Below are 18402 nucleotides of genomic sequence, written 5' to 3' on the forward strand. Positions count from 1 at the left end.
AATGTACTCCAGCAATCTTTATTTTATTTTCAACTGGGAAAAATCTTTTTTAAAGTGTGTGCTTTTTAAGATGTCAAATTAAACATTTGTTATAAAGCTTTGGAGAGCATCCTTTGTACGATTCTTTATGCAGTGGATAATTGAGCATTTGACGTTGTCATTGATTTCCCTAACACTCCCACTAGTCCAAGTCAGTCTTTAAATTTGTATTCCCCATTAAATGATTAGCAACAACAGTCTTCTGAGTTAAGCAGCGTTGGAGACTATGAAAGCTATTTTGGTGTTTCTTTACTGGCAGCACTGAAAAAAGAACCACAGAACAGGCGAACAGAGAGACCTTTATGTGTGGAGCAGAAGGCCTCACTGCTGGCATACATACACTCACATACACACTGAGTCACAGACTGAGAGAAGAAAGAGAGTTATTTTGTATAAAGAGAATCCTTCTGTTTTCAAGCAGGCACTGTCACATGAGCAATGCACAACATTGAAACAAAGAAACAAAGTTGTTTCAAAGGTTTGTCCCTGTGATAAATGTTTTGTAAAAATGTTTCTCAACCCTTCTTGTGGAGGCCTCTAATGCTGCACATTTTGGATTTCTTCCTTAACCTCCTGAGACCCTGCATCCTCATACGAGTACATTATATTTTAGTGAATTTCTCTGAGACTCTACATGCCACAGTTCTGTCCTGTACAGAGCACATTCAGGGCTTTTCAGAGATACTAAATGTTTGGATGTTTCACCATGACCACTCACTCTCCTTGGTCTTCAAAAATGTCTGATATTAATTTAGTGACACTTATGGAAATATAATAATGTTTTGTAATTATCATTTAAATCTGACTAATTTTTAAACTGTGTCAAATCAACATCTTAGGAAAATGTTATGGGGTTCCAAATCAAAAAATGACTTTCTGTTACGAAACAGGACGTTGATTTCATACATATCCTCATTTGAGGACACCGGGACTAAAGAGGACATGTTTATTACGCATTTTGGGAGACACAACAAATGAATAGGGAAAGAAAATATATTTCAATATTCCTATGAAATATTAAATATTTTTATGAAAATCTTGTCAATTATTACTCCCATCATTACACTTATTTTTTCATGACATGTTGCCCCAAAAACACATTCATATGCAAATTAGATTTTAGTTTATATACATTATATATAATGAGAAAACCTGTTTATAGTCATTTTACACACATTTTACATGAAGAAAAATGGTACAGTATATCAAATCATTCTGTTATAACATAGTTGAGAATTGAGAAAGTTTGGTAAAAAAAAAAAAATCATGTCTTTTTATTTTTTTAAAGAAATTGAGTCCCGAAGTCGTTTACCAAGGACGTAGCATAACTTATGAATGAAATATCTTTTCATTTCTTTTTTTCTTTTTTTTAATGCTCTAAACAATGTAATTACATGAACAAATACTATTTTTTTCCTAAAATGTTTGCCGGGTCTTAAAGAGGTTAATTGAGTAAATAGAGTAGCGTAAACTTCCATAGAGGCCAAAAGATGACTTACAATTATTTAATTATGTAAAAGTATTTTAAAATAATAATTTGTAAACATATATAAAACAATAACCTCTTAAACAAATTTATATTTGCATTTATAGCTAGGTATATTTTAATATTTGAATCACTATATCATTCTAACTGTTTGTCTGTCTGTCTGTTTGTTTTTTAACAGGACTGAGTCAAGAAGAGGTGTGTCTTCAACAAGCTGCTGCGTGTATGGCAAGCCATTTTAGCTTAAAATATCCCAAGCATTACTCGTCGTAATTGCATTTTTACTAGTAACAATTCAATTAAAGAGCTCTACAATTAAATTCTTACTAGTAACAATACCGATTAGAGAGCTCTCTAATTCAGTCCTTACTAGTAAAAATGTAATTACAGAGCTTTCTAATTAAATTCTTACTAGTAAGAAATCTAGTTACAGAGCTCTACAATTGTATTCTTACTAGTAAAAACTTGTATTCATTAGATGCCAAACAGATTTGCAACTACACCCATTTGCCTTTCCAATTCCCGCCTGTGGTGATACACTTCAAAATAAAAGCCCCATAAGCATGAATTGATAGCATTGTCATTGTGTCAGAATGACCATAAGAGTGAGATGACAGTTTGCAAAGGTTTTGTTTTAATATTTAATCACTTCATTAACCAAACATGTCTTATTATTATTATTAATATTATTAATATTGTTATTTCTTTATTTCAGACACTTAGGTCCATATCACAAAAAATAAAAAGAGTAGCCTATAGTCATGAAAATACTTTACCAGACAAAATATCACCTAATTTTTGTGTTTTCATGGTTTTGGCCAATAGATAGCAGCACGACTGTCTTACTGAGTGATTCATTTAAAAACACAGATTAATGCAAGTACCAAACATGTCTCTAGGAGACGCGCGGCGCAACAGTTCTTTTCCGTCTTTGTTTGGAACTATGTGTGTTGGTGAAACAAAAACAGGCAATATTGTATCCAAAATGTATCTCACTTGTATTAATTTCTTGGTTGTTGAACTGTATAAAATCAACATCACGTTCACGATCATGCTCGTGCGCTAATATTCGGAAAACGGCACTCTGGCTTGCGAGACGTTACTTAACTATATCAGATGTTATAAATATAAAAAACAAATACTATATTTTTGCCCTCATAATTATAGTGGCATTCTAACTGCATTCTAATAGGCTTCATCATGCAGTAACTGCTTCTGTTAACTTAACAGTGCAGGACCCAGCCTCAGCATTATTGTGTGAGTGGATAATGCGAATAAAGACCTTACAAAGCTTAACAAAAACAGGTATTTTACAACCAATAATTAAATATGCCAATTGCTGAGAATACATTTATATGCATGTTTTCTGTGCAAGTGTGAATTCACCTTTAAAAATAACTTACAGTAGCTATAGACTACCTATATTTCTTCTCTGTAAAGCATAATCATTTTATAATGATTTTAATCAATATATAATAATACTTAATAGATCATTAGAGCCTCAGCGCTGCTATTCATCATTAAAAGCTGCTTGACTGAACAAGCGGCTTGAGTCCCCATTTTCTTTTTTTAAGATTTATTTTTGGCATTTTTGCCTTTATTCCGATTGGACAGCTATAAGTGAATTGTGGGGAGGGGGTGCGGGATCAGAAGGGTCCATTCAAACTCAGGAAACCGTAGCGCAATGGTGTTATTGACGGACTGCTTACATAGGGACAGACAGTCACCCGTTTTATGAATATGCATGAGGCGCAATTATCATAATGAGGTTGCACTTAAAAGAGAGCTCTACAATGCAATTCTTACTAGTAAGAATCGTTATTGTAGAGCTCTACAATTAAATTTTTACTAGTAAGAATGCAATTCCACAGCTCTACAGCTACATTCTTACTAGTAAGAATTATAGTTAGAGAGCTCTCTAATACAATTCTTACTAGTAGCAATTAAATTAGAGAGCTCTGTAATTGAATTAAAGATCTCTGCAATTGCATTCTTACTAGTAACAATTAATTAGAGAGCTCTATAATTCAATTTTTTTCTAGTAAAAAACCACATTAAAGATATGTTTAATTGCAGAGCTCTGTAACTGAATTAAAGAGCTCTATAATTCAGTTCTTACTAGTAACAATTGAATTAGAGAGCTCTCAAATTGAATTCTTACTAGTAAGAATGTAATTGCAGACCTCTCTAATTCAGTTAGAGAGGTCTGCAATTATATTCTCACTAGTAAGAATTCAATTTGAGAGCTCTCTAATTCAATTGTTACTAGTAAGAACTGAATTATAGAGCTCTTTAATTCAGTTACAGAGCTCTGCAATTAAACATATCTTTAATGTGGTTTTTTACTAGAAAAAAATTGAATTATAGAGCTCTGTAATTGTATTTTTACTAGTAATAATTAAATTAGAGAGCTCTCTAATCGGAATTGTTACTAGTAAAAATTTATTTAGAGAGCTCTCTAATTGGAATTATTACTAGTACAAATTAAATTGTAGAGCTCTCTAATTATAATTGTTACTAGTGAGAATTGATTTAGAGAGCTCTCTAACTGGCATTGTTACTAGTAAGAATTTAATTTTAGAGCTCTCTAATTGAATAGTTACTAGTAAAAATGCAATTACGACGAGTAACACTGGGATTATTATAAGCTAAAACGGCTTGCCATAGTGGGTAGGTCTCCTCCTCTGCTGTGTGTGTGTGTTAGAAAAGCTTGAATGGGCCAGTTAGTACCGTAATACAAGTAGGCTGTTGAGCAATGTTTAATTGTCATTGAGCGACCTCCACTGGGCGTGACTTTCTGAAAATCTTGGACACTCGCATTTGTTCGTGTATTATTTATTGCCTCGTTTCCATTGGACAGATGTTTAATATAGTGCGGTGATGACAAGCACTCTTTCACTTTTAAAGTAGCCTAACATTCGCAAAACCTGGATTTATCGCGCGAAGTGCATCGTGAAGCCTTTTTCCTCCGGACCAGTCTTCTAGGGGGTTTTTTTCACTCAGAGAATCTTTAATAATGTTGGAGTGTTTGACGGTCTTTCTGGGCTTTATCTCCGTGCTGCTGTTCTGCGCTTTCTGCAGTCGCAGGCGGTGAGTTTTCTGACTGTATTTTGCTGCTTGTTGCTATGTAGCCGATGTTTATTCATTGTAATACGGATTAATACTTTGTTTAATTGTGCTTATGTGTCTATGTGGAGCGTGTATTTATAATTAGGCAGACGCCTTTTGTTCAAGTATTTGAAGAAACATGATGAATCAACAGATTCATGATTAGTCTGAACTGTCCAAGCAGATGAAGCTACACTCTTAAAAATAAAGATTCTTTATAGGCATTGATGGTTCCATGAAGAACTTTTAACATCTATGGTCCACAAAAGGCTCTTTAGATTATTAAAATGTCCTTCACACTGTAACACGGTTCTTTCAAGAACTCTTTACTGAAAGGTTTTCGGGGAACCAAAAAATGGTTCTTCTATGGCATTACTGCAAACCCCCTCTTTTGGAACCTTTATAATCGTCATTGATCACTTAAAGTTTAAGCCACGTTGGCAAGGAAGTGTCTGCTAAGACCATTTGAATAATTCACACTTTACAGCAGGACTGGCAGCTTGTTTACTCTCAATTCAGATACTTTAAATCAATGTTTCAAGAAACAACAACAACAACAAAAAATCAACAAAAAACAGATAAAGACAAAAAAGTAGCCATTGATAATATCTAAACAATATGTAGTAGTATAGTATATAGTATCCAAATCAAAATGTAATAAAATTAATTTATGTGTAAATTACGTGCAATGTCTTAGCCACTAGGGATTGTTACATAGGGCTATACAGGAATCTAGAGGAAACACAATGATATTACAGATAATAAATTGTGCAAAATGTTTATCTTAACAGTCAATTTACAGAAATAGGGATTTCGCCTAGGGCGTCAAATTGGCTAGAAACGGCCCTGTGTAGAGGTATCATTTTATTACATGTTATTTATAAAGATGTTTATCATTTCATTGGTTCCAGTTCCATTTGTTACAGCCATGATTAGGTTCATAAAACATTGTCATCATTATATTTTTATATTTATTATATATATATAATGCATATATATAATATGATATTTTATAATATAATTCTTCCAATCATTCAGAGTAGCGTTTCCCAAAAGCATCGTATCTGAAGTAGATCGTACTAGAGACCATGCGTACCTGCATTGTAAACTGGTTTAAATAGTTCCTTGAAAAGATTCGACTGAAAAGATCGATTCATTCACGAATCGGACATTGTTATTTTGGTGCACAGATCCTATTGATTCAAAACCGCTTTGTTTGCATGTTGAAACAAGGATGTGTATTACAACATGACTGAAGCACACTACATGTAGCCTATTACCACAAGAGTGTTAAGTTAATTTGATATCTGTACTTAATTTGTGTATAGTTGAAGAATAAAGAGGTGTAGTTCTGTTTTTACCTTGCTATTCTTTTATTCCAGGTAATCTATGCCTGTCTTTACAGTAAGGTTATTTGCACAGTGTTTCAATGTTCATTGTTCATGGACTTCACAGATGGTCAGAGTTTTTATATTTTTTTCCTGTTTCTGGAGTTAGAAATTTACCCCACTATGGGCTGAAATGTTTTATTGTTCATTCACTATGTGCTGCAGTGTGTTTTCTATATTCAGTTATCAAGCTGCAATCTCAAAAGGAAGTTTGGAGAACTAATTCCCAAAGGGTCACCCCATCCTTTTCTGGTTAGACTCGAAAAGTAGGGCATGGGAGATGTACATTAGCAGTAGATCACAGAAGTTATCACATAGTATTCTCAGTAAATGAGTCTTGGCTTTGTCATTTAAAATAATACTAGCATTTAAAACAAACTGAAACGCAACAAATAATTTAGTTTAGCACAATTATATCACTGCTTTACCACAGAGAACATTATCAAGAGAGCAGGTGACCTAGAGGGTTGGGGTTTGTTTGAGTTTGTGTTTGTCTGAGAGAGTATTTTATAATGACATAGAATGGCAGTCTCTCAGACATTGTTGAAACAAGCATGTTAAAAAAAAAAGACTCTTACATTGTGTGTGCATGTTACAGGAAGGACGGCGAGCCCCCGCTGATTAAAGGCTGGATTCCATTCGTGGGAAAAGCTCTAGAATTCAGAAAAAACTCTCAGCAGTTTCTTTCACAACTACAGCAGGAGCATGGAGATATTTTTACTGTACTTATAGCAGGTATATGACAAATGCACAGTCATTTACTTAGCAATATTATACACAAATAATTTTTTCAAATGATAACGTCTTCTGACATTTTGTCATATTTTGCAAAATTTTGTGCACACTGGTTTCCATTTGCTCTTCCTCTCAGACACAATGTTATTTTGCAACACATGCCCACATAGTTATGATAATTAAAAAGATCCTGAAAGATACTGTGAGAATAGCAATGTTTGAATAGTTGACGAATAGTTGACAAATAACATGGACCTTTTTATTATTATTATGTTGTTCTGGGAAGTTGCTATATAATTCTAATCGATCGTTTAGAGCTGCATTTTCCAAAAGCATCGTATCTGAAGTAGATTGCATTGTGAACTGGTTTAAATTATTAATTGAAAAGATTCAACTCAAAAGAACGTTTCATTTACGAATCAGACATTGCTATTTTGGAGCACAGATCCACTTTGTTTGCATGTTGAAACAAGGATGTGGGTAATTGCTAGGTGGTTGTTGACTAACTTACTGTCCCTCCTTTAAGTTTTATTTTATTTTATCCACTTGAGAATTTTAAGTCAGTAGCACCAACTGGTACAAACTGGTACAACTGGTAAAGTTACAAGTTGTGGAATCCTTGGGGTTAGATCAGATTATGAATAATAGTGATGTTAATAAAAACCACTAAAATCATGCAAAAATTATACAAAAAAATCATTATGGCCTTACATATACCTTGTTCATGTTTGTGTATTTCTTTAGGAAGGTACATTACATTCATAATGAATCCTTTTCTGTACCCGTCTGTGATCAAACATGGGAAACAGTTGGATTTCCACAAGTTTTCAGACAGTGCAGCATCCAGGACGTTCGGTTACCCACCGGTACAGAGTAGCCTCTTTCCTGGAATGAGTGACAGCATCCAGCGGAGTTATACTTTGCTTCAGGGGTCTGCCCTCGACCTGCTCACGTTCAGCATGATGGGAAATTTGCAGCAGGTCCTGCGATGCCGTTTTCTGTCCAGTGAAGAGTCTGGGTCTGATGGACATTGGCAAGAGGCAGAACTATATGAGTTTTGTAAATGCGTAATGTTTCAGGCCACGTTTAACACGCTGTATGGACATTCAGCAAATTTGTGTCTGGATCAGCTGCGAGAGGACATTGAGAAGTTTGATGGCATTTTCCCTTTACTAATGGCCCGTGTGCCCATCGCATTGCTGGGAAAAACTAAAGAAATTCGTGAGAAGCTAATAAGATTTTTCTACCCTCAAAGAATGGCAGAATGGAGGGCTCCATGCCAGTTCATACAGACCCGGATGGACCTGTTCCAGCAGTATGACACGCTTCAGGACAGAGATAAAGCAGGTGACTCTCCCACATACACACACAAATAAAATCTAAAATGACTGTGGAGTGTGTTTCTAATGGTAAATGTCCCATCTACAGAAGTATATTACTTTTCCCATCATGACATGAAGAACCCTGGTCTTCTGATTTTGTGCACCAAAAGAGATTATTTAAATACTAAGTGAATGTACCACAAATCTTACAAAAGAAGTGTTCGCGCAGACATTTGAATTACTTTTTACAGTAGTTTTAATGGCAGCATAGATGTAATCCTTAACCATTAAACAACAACACTAAACGATTAGAAATATTTTATTTAATTTAATAATATGTGTAAATGTAACTACACTTTGTCTTATGAACAGTCAGTACACAGTACTACACAGTAAATGCAGTAACTACTACACAGAGTTAAGTCTCACAGTTAGTTGTAATCTGTATGGTTTTGATTCAATAAAATTAATCAGTTCCATAGATGCAAACTCCTCACCTTTCGGTGAAAATTAAACTTTTTGAGATCAAAATAACTATTTTTCTGTACTCGCTTTCAAACTCTCCTGTGTATTTTTGTGTGCAATGTTTGAAAAATTTAGTTTTTAAATTGAATCTAAAAAAAGGCAAATATTTAATGCATTATTTAATTACTATACCATTAATAATTACGGTAACTTAATTTGTAGTTAACTAGTTAAGTATTTAAATAATTAACCCTACTAGTCTATTGGTGTCTGGGATTATTTATTTATTTCTAAAATGTCTTATTTCTAAATGACACGAGACTTTGTGACTTCCTGCACTTGCCATGCTTCATAGTCATTTTATAATAAATCCAAAAGTAAGACGTGAGAAAAATTAGGGAGTTGAAATGGCAACTGAGCTAATGAGTGATCCTCTGCTGCCGTCTACTGGATATAATGGTCATTTTATGTCATTTTCATTCATTTGTTTTCCACCAGGAGACATTTTGTCCCCCTTCTTCATGAATGAAAGTGAACATTTAAAGTGAATTTTGGCAGAGTTAGAAAATAATAATAAATGCTTTCAATTATTATAATTGTTTAAAAAATGTAGGGGGGGGGGGGGGGGGGGGGAGTTTGCATCCCTGCAGTTCATAAGAGTCATTGGTTCAGGTATTGGACTTCACTAGGACTACACACACTTTAGGTTTAGTACTTTTTCATTTAAAATTTTTTTTTTTACTTGGTCTATTCCATGCAGTTGCCAGGGCAGCATTTACCGTCAGACATTAATGCTGATTTGACCTGTTTTACTGAATCATAATTTTGACAAACTGCTTTAGAGATTTTGGTGCTTCCCCATTCAAGTGAGAAGGACTTGTACATGCATGCCTGTCTCCCACACATTAAAGGGATCATATGACGTTGCTAACAAGAACATTATAAAAGAACATTATTTATTTGGTGTAATGCAATGTGTTTATGCGGTTTAAGGTTCAAAAAACACATTATTTCCCACATCTATGCCCTGCCTTTCTGAAACGCGTCGATTTTTTACTAAGCTCATCGATCTGAAAAGCGAGGTGTGCTCTGATTGGTCAGCTATCCAGTGCATTGTGATTGGCCGAATTCCTCAAGCGTGTGATGGAAATTTTACGCCCCTTACCATACTGTGATGCCGTGTCCCGGCACGATGAGACAACACCAATAAAACCAATTACAAATTAGGCATTTGTTGCATCCAGTGGGGACATAATTACTGATTATAATGACTTATACTGTCTTTTTACGAGTTGCGTTGCGTATCGCACCGCGTAAACATAAAACCATGTCTGCTTTTGTGATCGGAGAAACGACAAACAACAAGCGCTACTCTACACTGCTCAAAACTCGCGTTTGAATCGTCAGTGGCAAATTCTTTAAATATGAAATCGTCTTTACAGGCTGTGAGTCAGAAGTGCCAGACTGTCCTTGCAAAGTTGGAACTGTCTCACTTTATAGAAACAGACAACGGCATTGTAGGCTATACTCTTCCAGGAAACAGTCCTCGTCCTGCATAAAATGCGCTGGACACATCTGAATATTTGGATTGAACTGTTCTAGAATAGTGTTGTAAATACAACTTAACCACTGATTTCTATTTGTGTCCTCTTTTGGAAGACCAAACAAAGTAGTTTCGCTTTCACAACGAAACACGTACACAGCGTCTCCACAACATGTCAGCAGCGGCAGCAACAATACTACAGCGAGAATCAAAGTTACGCCTTCTTTCTTTGCTTGCACATTTGGCCGGCGTTATGCAAATCTTCCCACTCAGTGACGTAGACATGTGGGGGCATGTTGGAACGAGCCGTTTTAGGTAGGCGTGGTTGAATCTTACCTTTTATAAGGAATAACTCTTTGGATTTGAGACTTTAGTCTTTGAAACTTTACAGATCTTCTTTATGCACCAACAGCTTGTAACACTCCAAAGAGAAAGGAAAAATTTAATTAGCATCATATGACCCCTTTAAATTCCTGCCCTGGGGTGTTGCCAAGACTCCTGATTTCTGACTAAATTGACTTGTCTTAAAGGGGCTTTTTGCCATCAGTTTCTGTCTGATGACATGTGGAAGCAGGATGTGCATGAGCAGTGAATGCTCATCATGACTGTGTTGGACCAATGCCCAGTGGTTTACACACACACACACACATAGCTTTCTTTTTTTCTTTGTCCATAGCACATCATTTTGCCATGCTGTGGGCAGCAGTGGGAAACACCATCCCAGCAGCCTTCTGGTGTCTTTACCACCTCATCTCCTGCCCTGAAGCCCTTGAAGCAGTGAGAGCAGAGATTATCAATGTGGTTGGAGAGAAGAACATGAAGTTGATCTTTGAAGAGGACATCACAATTACACGACAACAGCTAGAACAGATGGTTAACCTGGGTAACATGTGCATTCTTACATAGTAACCCATCAAACATATCAATTATCGTCCAAATAGTGCTATAGATTTACAGTTACTATACCAGTTTTCAATGATTCAGACTGTGTTTTTCTCTCTGCAGAGAGTTCAATTAATGAGAGTTTCCGTCTCTCCTCTGTATCAATGAACATCCGTATAGTTCAGGAAGATTTCTGTTTGCGTCTGGATGCCCAGAATTCAATCAACCTGCGAAAAGATGACATTGTTGCTCTTTACCCACAAAGCACACACCTTGACCCTGAAATATATGATCAGCCTCAGGTAACTTGCATTTACAGCTGCCTAGATCAGTGATTATCAACCAGGGGGCTTCAGCAATTATTATCAATGCTGAAGACAATTTTTGCTGCTTCATATTTTTGTGGAAACTGCAATACATTACCATTCAAAAGTTTAGGGAGAGTATGATTTAAAAGAAAGAAAAAAATTTAATAATATTTTTATTCAGCAAGGATGCATTAAATCTATCAAGAGGAAAGACTTGTAATGTTACAAAACATTTCTGTTTTTTAGTCAATTCTGTTCTTAAGAATTTTCCATTTATGGAAGAATGCTGGGAAAAAAATGTATCTGGACTTCCACAAAAATACTAATAATAGGAATTATTATTAATAGTGATGTGACATGTGACACATGTGACGTCGTCACATGTGGCCAAGTATGTTGACCCATACTCGGAATTAGTGCTCTGCATTTATCCCATCCAAAGCGCGCGCACACACACAGCAGTGAACACACCCCCGGAGCAGTGGGCAGCCATTTATGCTGCAGCGCCCGGGGAGCAGTTGGGGGTTCGGTGCCTTGCTCAAGGGCACCTCAGTCATGGTATTGAAGGTGGGAGAGACTCGATCCTGCAACCTTTGGGTTACGAGTCCCACTCTCTAACCAATAATAATTGAGCACCAAATCAGCATATTGTAATGATTTCTAAAGGATCATGGAACACTGAAGACTGGAGTAATGACTGCTGAAAATTCTGAAAATTCAGCATTGCCCTCACAGGAATAAATTACAATTTATTACATATCCATTAAATCTCAAATAATAAGAAGTCATGGCCTTTGAATATTGTTATGGACAATGGGGGACTCGAAGTCAAAAAAGGTTGAGAATCACTGCCCTATAGTGGACCTCATTTTAAACATACTAATTTATTGTTAGAAAACTAATTTATTGAGATGTCTTTTGTGTGTGATTTCTTGTAGCGCTTCCAATTTGACCGTTTTGTGGAGGACGGGAGGGAAAAAACTGATTTTTATAAATGTGGCCAGAAGGTCCGGTACTATCGTATGCCTTTCGGCTCCGGAGCCACACAGTGTCCGGGGCGTTTTTTCGCGATGAATGAGCTGAAGCAGTTTGTGTGTGCAGCTCTGCTCATGTGTGAAATGCAGTTGCCGGAGAACCAGCAGGAGGCGATGCTAGACAACAGCCGTGCTGGTCTGGGCATCATGCCACCTGTTAATCCAATCACTTTCAAATACAGAACCAAAAAAACAGGGGCCAACATGAAGAGGGAGCAATGAGCTAAATGAATGGAGAGAGACTGTTGTTTTGCTTTCATTTTTTTCACAGCTATACACTGCAATTTGAATCAGGGTTTGATGCACTACAGTGAACAGCCTTCTATGTATATGCAACTGTTACATAATAGCAACTTTTCAAACATCTTACCTCTAATAAATCAATTGTATCTAGTCACTGGGTGTAAATAACAATTATAAACTCATAAAGTGGCAAAGGCTGCACATGCAAGTCAACTGGATTTCATGCACTGCAGCTCATCATCTAGACTAATAATTTCTTGATTTCAGCATTGAACATTAAAAGGTAATTGTTTCTGCTATTTTAGTTTATTTTAAACCCTTATTGAACAGTCATAAAATGTATACGGAATGAACAAATTGATGTTCAAAAGTTTGGTAAGATTTTCAGATATTTTTGAATTATCAAATCTGACAATGAATAATAATTTGCTTCAATACTATTAGACTATATACACTATATACTCTGCTGATATACTCAATGGCAAGTTCAAATACAGTTTAGACACAGAAATCAGACAAAGGCATCATGGGACACTCAGTACTTTACTGGAATGTTAGAGGGACAGCATGTGCAAAAATGAACAAATGTAACTCGTTTCAATAGCTACTGTACAACACTGTGTAACAAACAAATAAAACGCCTCCACATTCTCAGTGTGGCTCAGGTTTTGCTTTTATACTAAGAATGTAACAGTTAACACTCATAAATACTTTTGTACTTCTACAAGCCACAAATAAGATGACAATTATTCATGCATATTAAAGTGCTGCCATTTCACCGATTAAACAAGATTTCATTTCAACAGGTGGACACCAGGTAAGCAAAATTTAGAGTCAAAAAGCAACATTAGTAGATGTTTTTGAGATGTGATGGAAAAAGGTCCTCAGGTAAGAAGCCAATGTCAAGTTGTATCCTGTGCTCAAAAACAGCAATGATAAGCATGATGGCGAAGCCCAGGAGTATCATAGCATTCTGCAGGAGGAAGAAGCCATAGTGACTGAAGCCTGCTTCGCTTGCGTCATTGTGTAACATCTCGGGTACCTTCAAAACACACACACACACAAAAAGCCAATTTTAGAGATCACAATTTCAACTAGATAAACACAGAGGACCACAATGTGTACGTTGCAATGTTTTATTCGTATTACAACAATATTTTCCCTTAAAAATACATATAATTAGATCAACTGTATGTGTTGAAGATAAAGAGGAACAGAGTTATTTTGGAATGATTTATATACAACATTGGTTTTTATTAATATTTTGAATTGGTGTTTTATATTTTAAGTTTTCATTTGAATTTATTAATTTTGTTAGGTTTTTTTTGTTTCATTTATATTTCAGTTTTTATTTCGACAATAATTTAGTGCTTCAACTTAAAATTATTTCAGTTTAATTTTAGTTCTTCATTCAATTAAATTCCATTTTATTTCAGCATTTCAATGAACTAAATGTTTTATTAGTTTTAGATAACAATAATAACCCAGCTGAAGACAAAATATTTCTAATAGAATGTCTTTTTAATTCTGCTCTCGTCAATCACAGAATTTCTTTTTCTTTGCTACTCACCATGTCCACAAGAGCGATGTACATGAATAACCCAGCCGTAAGAGCAAAGATCCATGTGGCAACATCAGAATGCCTGTGATCATGCCCAAATATCCCATCAAGGCTGAGAGCAGATTATACAGGATGGCCTGTCGTACTGACATACCCGCCTTCAGCAAGACCGCAAAATCACCTGCGTCAAAGAGGAGGATAAGGCAGGTGTGTTGAAAAAATAAAAAACATTTCAAAGTTTGATGGTCAACAACCTGACTTATGATTCCTTTGTCAATTCCATATACTGATTCATTTCTAAAGTCAAACAAAACTGTCACCATGATAACAGACAATGTCTTACCAAGCTCATGGCAGAACACAGCAACTGAGGTACTAAGACCACTGGACAAAGCTTCTGTGAATGCTGCCCCTGAAATACAAAATTGCACATAATCTGTAAATGCTGTTCCAAAGCAGTGTATGAAAAAGCCTTTGTGTGCAGTTTTTGTGATAAACATTTGATTCAATTTGAAAAGTACATGTCAATTTTATTAAATGCACAGTATATATATGCATGCACATACATGCATAAACTTTTTTACACTTGTATTGCAAATCTAAGGTTTTATTTGTTTTATGTGTGTGTAAATTTTACCTATGGCAAGTACGTCACTGAAGTTGTGAAGACCGTCTCCCATGATGACCATCCAGGCGAGTGTGGCCACGTCAGCCTGCTGGAAGTGCTGGAGCGAGTAGGAGTGTGTGTGTCTGTGCGTGTGTGTGTGCGGGTGGTGGTTCTGGGAGTGGTGGTGATGCAATATGTGGTGATAGTCATGGTGATGATGATGCTGCTCATCTGAATGGCCAACAGTGTCATGGAAGTGGGAGTGGCATTTGTTTTCACAATCCATGTCACTGTAGAGCTCCGCCCCCCAACATCACCTCCTCTTCCTCTGCAACGCCCCGCCCACATGCGCTTCCACTATTCGTTTCAGCAGCTGATGTTATGGAAAAGTCAAAATCATGTATGACAATTTCATTTTGGCTGCATAAACATTTACAAGCATCAATAAAAAAGTGAAGTTACCATTAACTGTTTTGACGTCATTGTCTTCTAATGATGGCAGTTTCTCAGATTCCAAAACTTCTGTGGCGAGATCAACCCTCTTCTGCACCTACAAACACAGAGATAATACTTTAAACTACAGAAATTCAAGAAACGACGTTACAACGTTCAGGGAATTAATGCTATTAATTAATTAGACACACAGACACACTGCACGATTTCCGGCTGTCCTAGACGAAAGATTGCCATCGTGAAACAATCATGGCGATTTCTATGATCGTGGCTCCTAATCGGCGGTCCTATGCCGTACAGTGAGAGAGGTTCAAAGACGGCTGTTGTCACAGTCGCGTCCAAAGATAGCCTATGTTAATTTTCAGTGTAAGAAATTCAGCATGATCATCACACAGTGTGTTTGCTGTTACAACCTACGTCTACAAACCATATTTCAGCATTTCAATGAACTAAATGTTTTATTAGTTTTAGATAACAATAATAACCCAGCTGAAGACAAAATATTTCTAATAGAATGTCTTTTTAATTCTGCTCTCGTCAATCACAGAATTTCTTTTTCTTTGCTACTCACCATGTCCACAAGAGCGATGTACATGAATAACCCAGCCGTAAGAGCAAAGATCCATGTGGCAACATCAGAATGCCTGTGATCATGCCCAAATATCCCATCAAGGCTGAGAGCACATTATACAGGATGGCCTGTCGTACTGACATACCCGCCTTCAGCAAGACCGCAAAATCACCTGCGTCAAAGAGGAGGATAAGGCAGGTGTGTTGAAAAAATAAAAAAAAATTCAAAGTTTGATGGTCAACAACCTGACTTATGATTCCTTTGTCAATTCCATATACTGATTCATTTCTAAAGTCAAACAAAACTGTCACCATGATAACAGACAATGTCTTACCAAGCTCATGGCAGAACACAGCAACTGAGGTACTAAGACCACTGGACAAAGCTTCTGTGAATGCTGCCCCTGAAATACAAAATTGCACATAATCTGTAAATGCTGTTCCAAAGCAGTGTATGAAAAAGCCTTTGTGTGCAGTTTTTGTGATAAACATTTGATTCAATTTGAAAAGTACATGTCAATTTTATTAAATGCACAGTATATATATGCATGCACATACATGCATAAACTTTTTTACACTTGTATTGCAAATCTAAGGTTTTATTTGTTTTATGTGTGTGTAAATTTTACCTATGGCAAGTACGTCACTGAAGTTGTGAAGACCGTCTCCCATGATGACCATCCAGGCGAGTGTGGCCACGTCAGCCTGCTGGAAGTGCTGGAGCGAGTAGGAGTGTGTGTGTCTGTGCGTGTGTGTGTGCGGGTGGTGGTTCTGGGAGTGGTGGTGATGCAATATGTGGTGATAGTCATGGTGATGATGATGCTGCTCATCTGAATGGCCAACAGTGTCATGGAAGTGGGAGTGGCATTTGTTTTCACAATCCATGTCACTGTAGAGCTCCGCCCCCCAACATCACCTCCTCTTCCTCTGCAACGCCCCGCCCACATGCGCTTCCACTATTCGTTTCAGCAGCTGATGTTATGGAAAAGTCAAAATCATGTATGACAATTTCATTTTGGCTGCATAAACATTTACAAGCATCAATAAAAAAGTGAAGTTACCATTAACTGTTTTGACGTCATTGTCTTCTAATGATGGCAGTTTCTCAGATTCCAAAACTTCTGTGGCGAGATCAACCCTCTTCTGCACCTACAAACACAGAGATAATACTTTAAACTACAGAAATTCAAGAAACGACGTTACAACGTTCAGGGAATTAATGCTATTAATTAATTAGACACACAGACACACTGCACGATTTCCGGCTGTCCTAGACGAAAGATTGCCATCGTGAAACAATCATGGCGATTTCTATGATCGTGGCTCCTAATCGGCGGTCCTATGCCGTACAGTGAGAGAGGTTCAAAGACGGCTGTTGTCACAGTCGCGTCCAAAGATAGCCTATGTTAATTTTCAGTGTAAGAAATTCAGCATGATCATCACACAGTGTGTTTGCTGTTACAACCTACGTCTACAAACCAGCCAATAAAAATGCAACATGAAATGGCGTGTTGATCAACACTAAACTTAAAATGCTTACCTCAAACTCTTTTCCATTATGTGACTATAATATGAAATCTTATAAAATATGAGATCTTAGACTTATATTGTCTGTTTGCACATTTTGCTGACCTTCTGTTTTTTGTCTTTGTACATTTTGCCGAGGGTCAGGAAGTGTTCGATGAGGAACATGATGTAGACTCCACTCAGAGCTGTGAGGCCTATCCACACAGGCCGAAGGGAATCCTCTTCCACCTCTTCGCTGTGGTGATGGTGCTCAGAGTGGCCATGCTGGTGATGACCCTGAGACTGACCGGTGCCAATCAAAGGTCAATAAAAAAAATCTTGCAGAATATAGAAAAACGTGTATAGACTACGTGTATAGTGTATGTAAATGTTTGGGCTTAGTTAACAAAACAAAAAAAAATCAAGAAATTAATAATTTAATTCAGCTGGTATGCATTAAATTAATCAAACGTGACAGTAAAAGACATTTATAATGTTACAAATAAATGCTGTTCTTTTGAACTTTATATTCATCAAAGAATCCTGAAAAAAATGCACTATGGTTTCCACAAAAAATATTAAGCAGAGCAGCTGTTTTCAACATTGATAATATTAAGAAATATTTCTTGAGCACCAAATCAGCATATTAGACAGATTCCTGTAGGATCGTGTGACACTGAAGACAAAAATTAGGCCATAAAACAGTACAAAATTTGAATACAAGTTTGTGTCTTACATGTGGTATGAGGTGGAGAAAAGCATCTCCGCTGAGAGTTCCCACTGCAAGGGCTGCAGGAAGCTCAGCAGGAAGTTGAAGCAAACGCTGTTCATGAATACTGGTGAAATTCTATAAACATCTGTCCACAAAAATGTTTTCTTTTGTATTAATTGTGCAGACCTGTTTATTTTTTTAAATTGTACATTCTCATGATTAAGGCATATTTTAGGCCTACTTTAAGGTTTTAGGCATATGGTCAGCGATGGTCTTGTTGTTTAGGTGTGATCTGGGGTTCTCCGGTGTGCAGTGTGATCGAAGAGACTTCAGTGAATTGTACGTATTGCCCAATGGACAGAAGCTTCAATACATCCTGATTGCTGTGATCATCGCTGCTGTACAGATTAGCATCATCATTACTATCATAATATGCATCA

At 36.6% G+C, this 18402-nt stretch overlaps 1 protein-coding gene, 1 long non-coding RNA gene and 1 pseudogene across 2 annotated transcripts; 1 reads left to right on the plus strand and 2 right to left on the minus strand.

Annotated features, from left to right (window-relative positions):
- The first annotated feature begins 4231 nt into the window (after nt 1-4231).
- Nucleotides 4232-13054, plus strand: LOC107566988 (25-hydroxycholesterol 7-alpha-hydroxylase-like). The gene is made up of 6 exons (XM_016252569.1): nt 4232-4615; nt 6620-6756; nt 7501-8103; nt 10763-10969; nt 11092-11270; nt 12215-13054. Exons 1-6 carry the CDS (start codon nt 4542-4544, stop codon nt 12530-12532), a joined length of 1518 nt encoding a protein of 505 aa, XP_016108055.1. The 5' UTR covers nt 4232-4541; the 3' UTR covers nt 12533-13054.
- Nucleotides 13055-13122: 68 nt separating this feature from the next.
- LOC107567001 (zinc transporter ZIP6-like) lies at nt 13123-15411 on the minus strand (annotated as a pseudogene).
- A 458-nt stretch (nt 15412-15869) lies between these two features.
- LOC107566998 (uncharacterized) lies at nt 15870-18064 on the minus strand. The gene is made up of 6 exons (XR_001606579.1): nt 17987-18064; nt 17377-17553; nt 16806-16893; nt 16374-16716; nt 16080-16148; nt 15870-15917 (listed from the first exon to the last, which is right to left on the minus strand). It is a non-coding gene; the product is annotated as an uncharacterized lncRNA (long non-coding RNA).
- Nucleotides 18065-18402: the final 338 nt, after the last annotated feature.

This window comes from Sinocyclocheilus grahami, unplaced genomic scaffold (genome assembly GCF_001515645.1).
Source record: "Sinocyclocheilus grahami isolate Dianchi unplaced genomic scaffold, SAMN03320097.WGS_v1.1 scaffold1120.1, whole genome shotgun sequence".
Taxonomy (NCBI): domain Eukaryota; kingdom Metazoa; phylum Chordata; class Actinopteri; order Cypriniformes; family Cyprinidae; genus Sinocyclocheilus; species Sinocyclocheilus grahami.

Excerpts from the sequence above, each read along its gene's own strand:
- LOC107566988 (XM_016252569.1), top strand. The coding sequence starts at position 4,542 with ATGTTGGAGTGTTTGACGGTCTTTCTGGGCTTTATCTCCGTGCTGCTG. Across the intron at positions 8,104-10,762 it reads TCAGGACAGAGATAAAGCAG|CACATCATTTTGCCATGCTG; the intron begins GTGACTCTCCCA and ends CTTTGTCCATAG. Across the intron at positions 11,271-12,214 it reads AAATATATGATCAGCCTCAG|CGCTTCCAATTTGACCGTTT; the intron begins GTAACTTGCATT and ends GATTTCTTGTAG.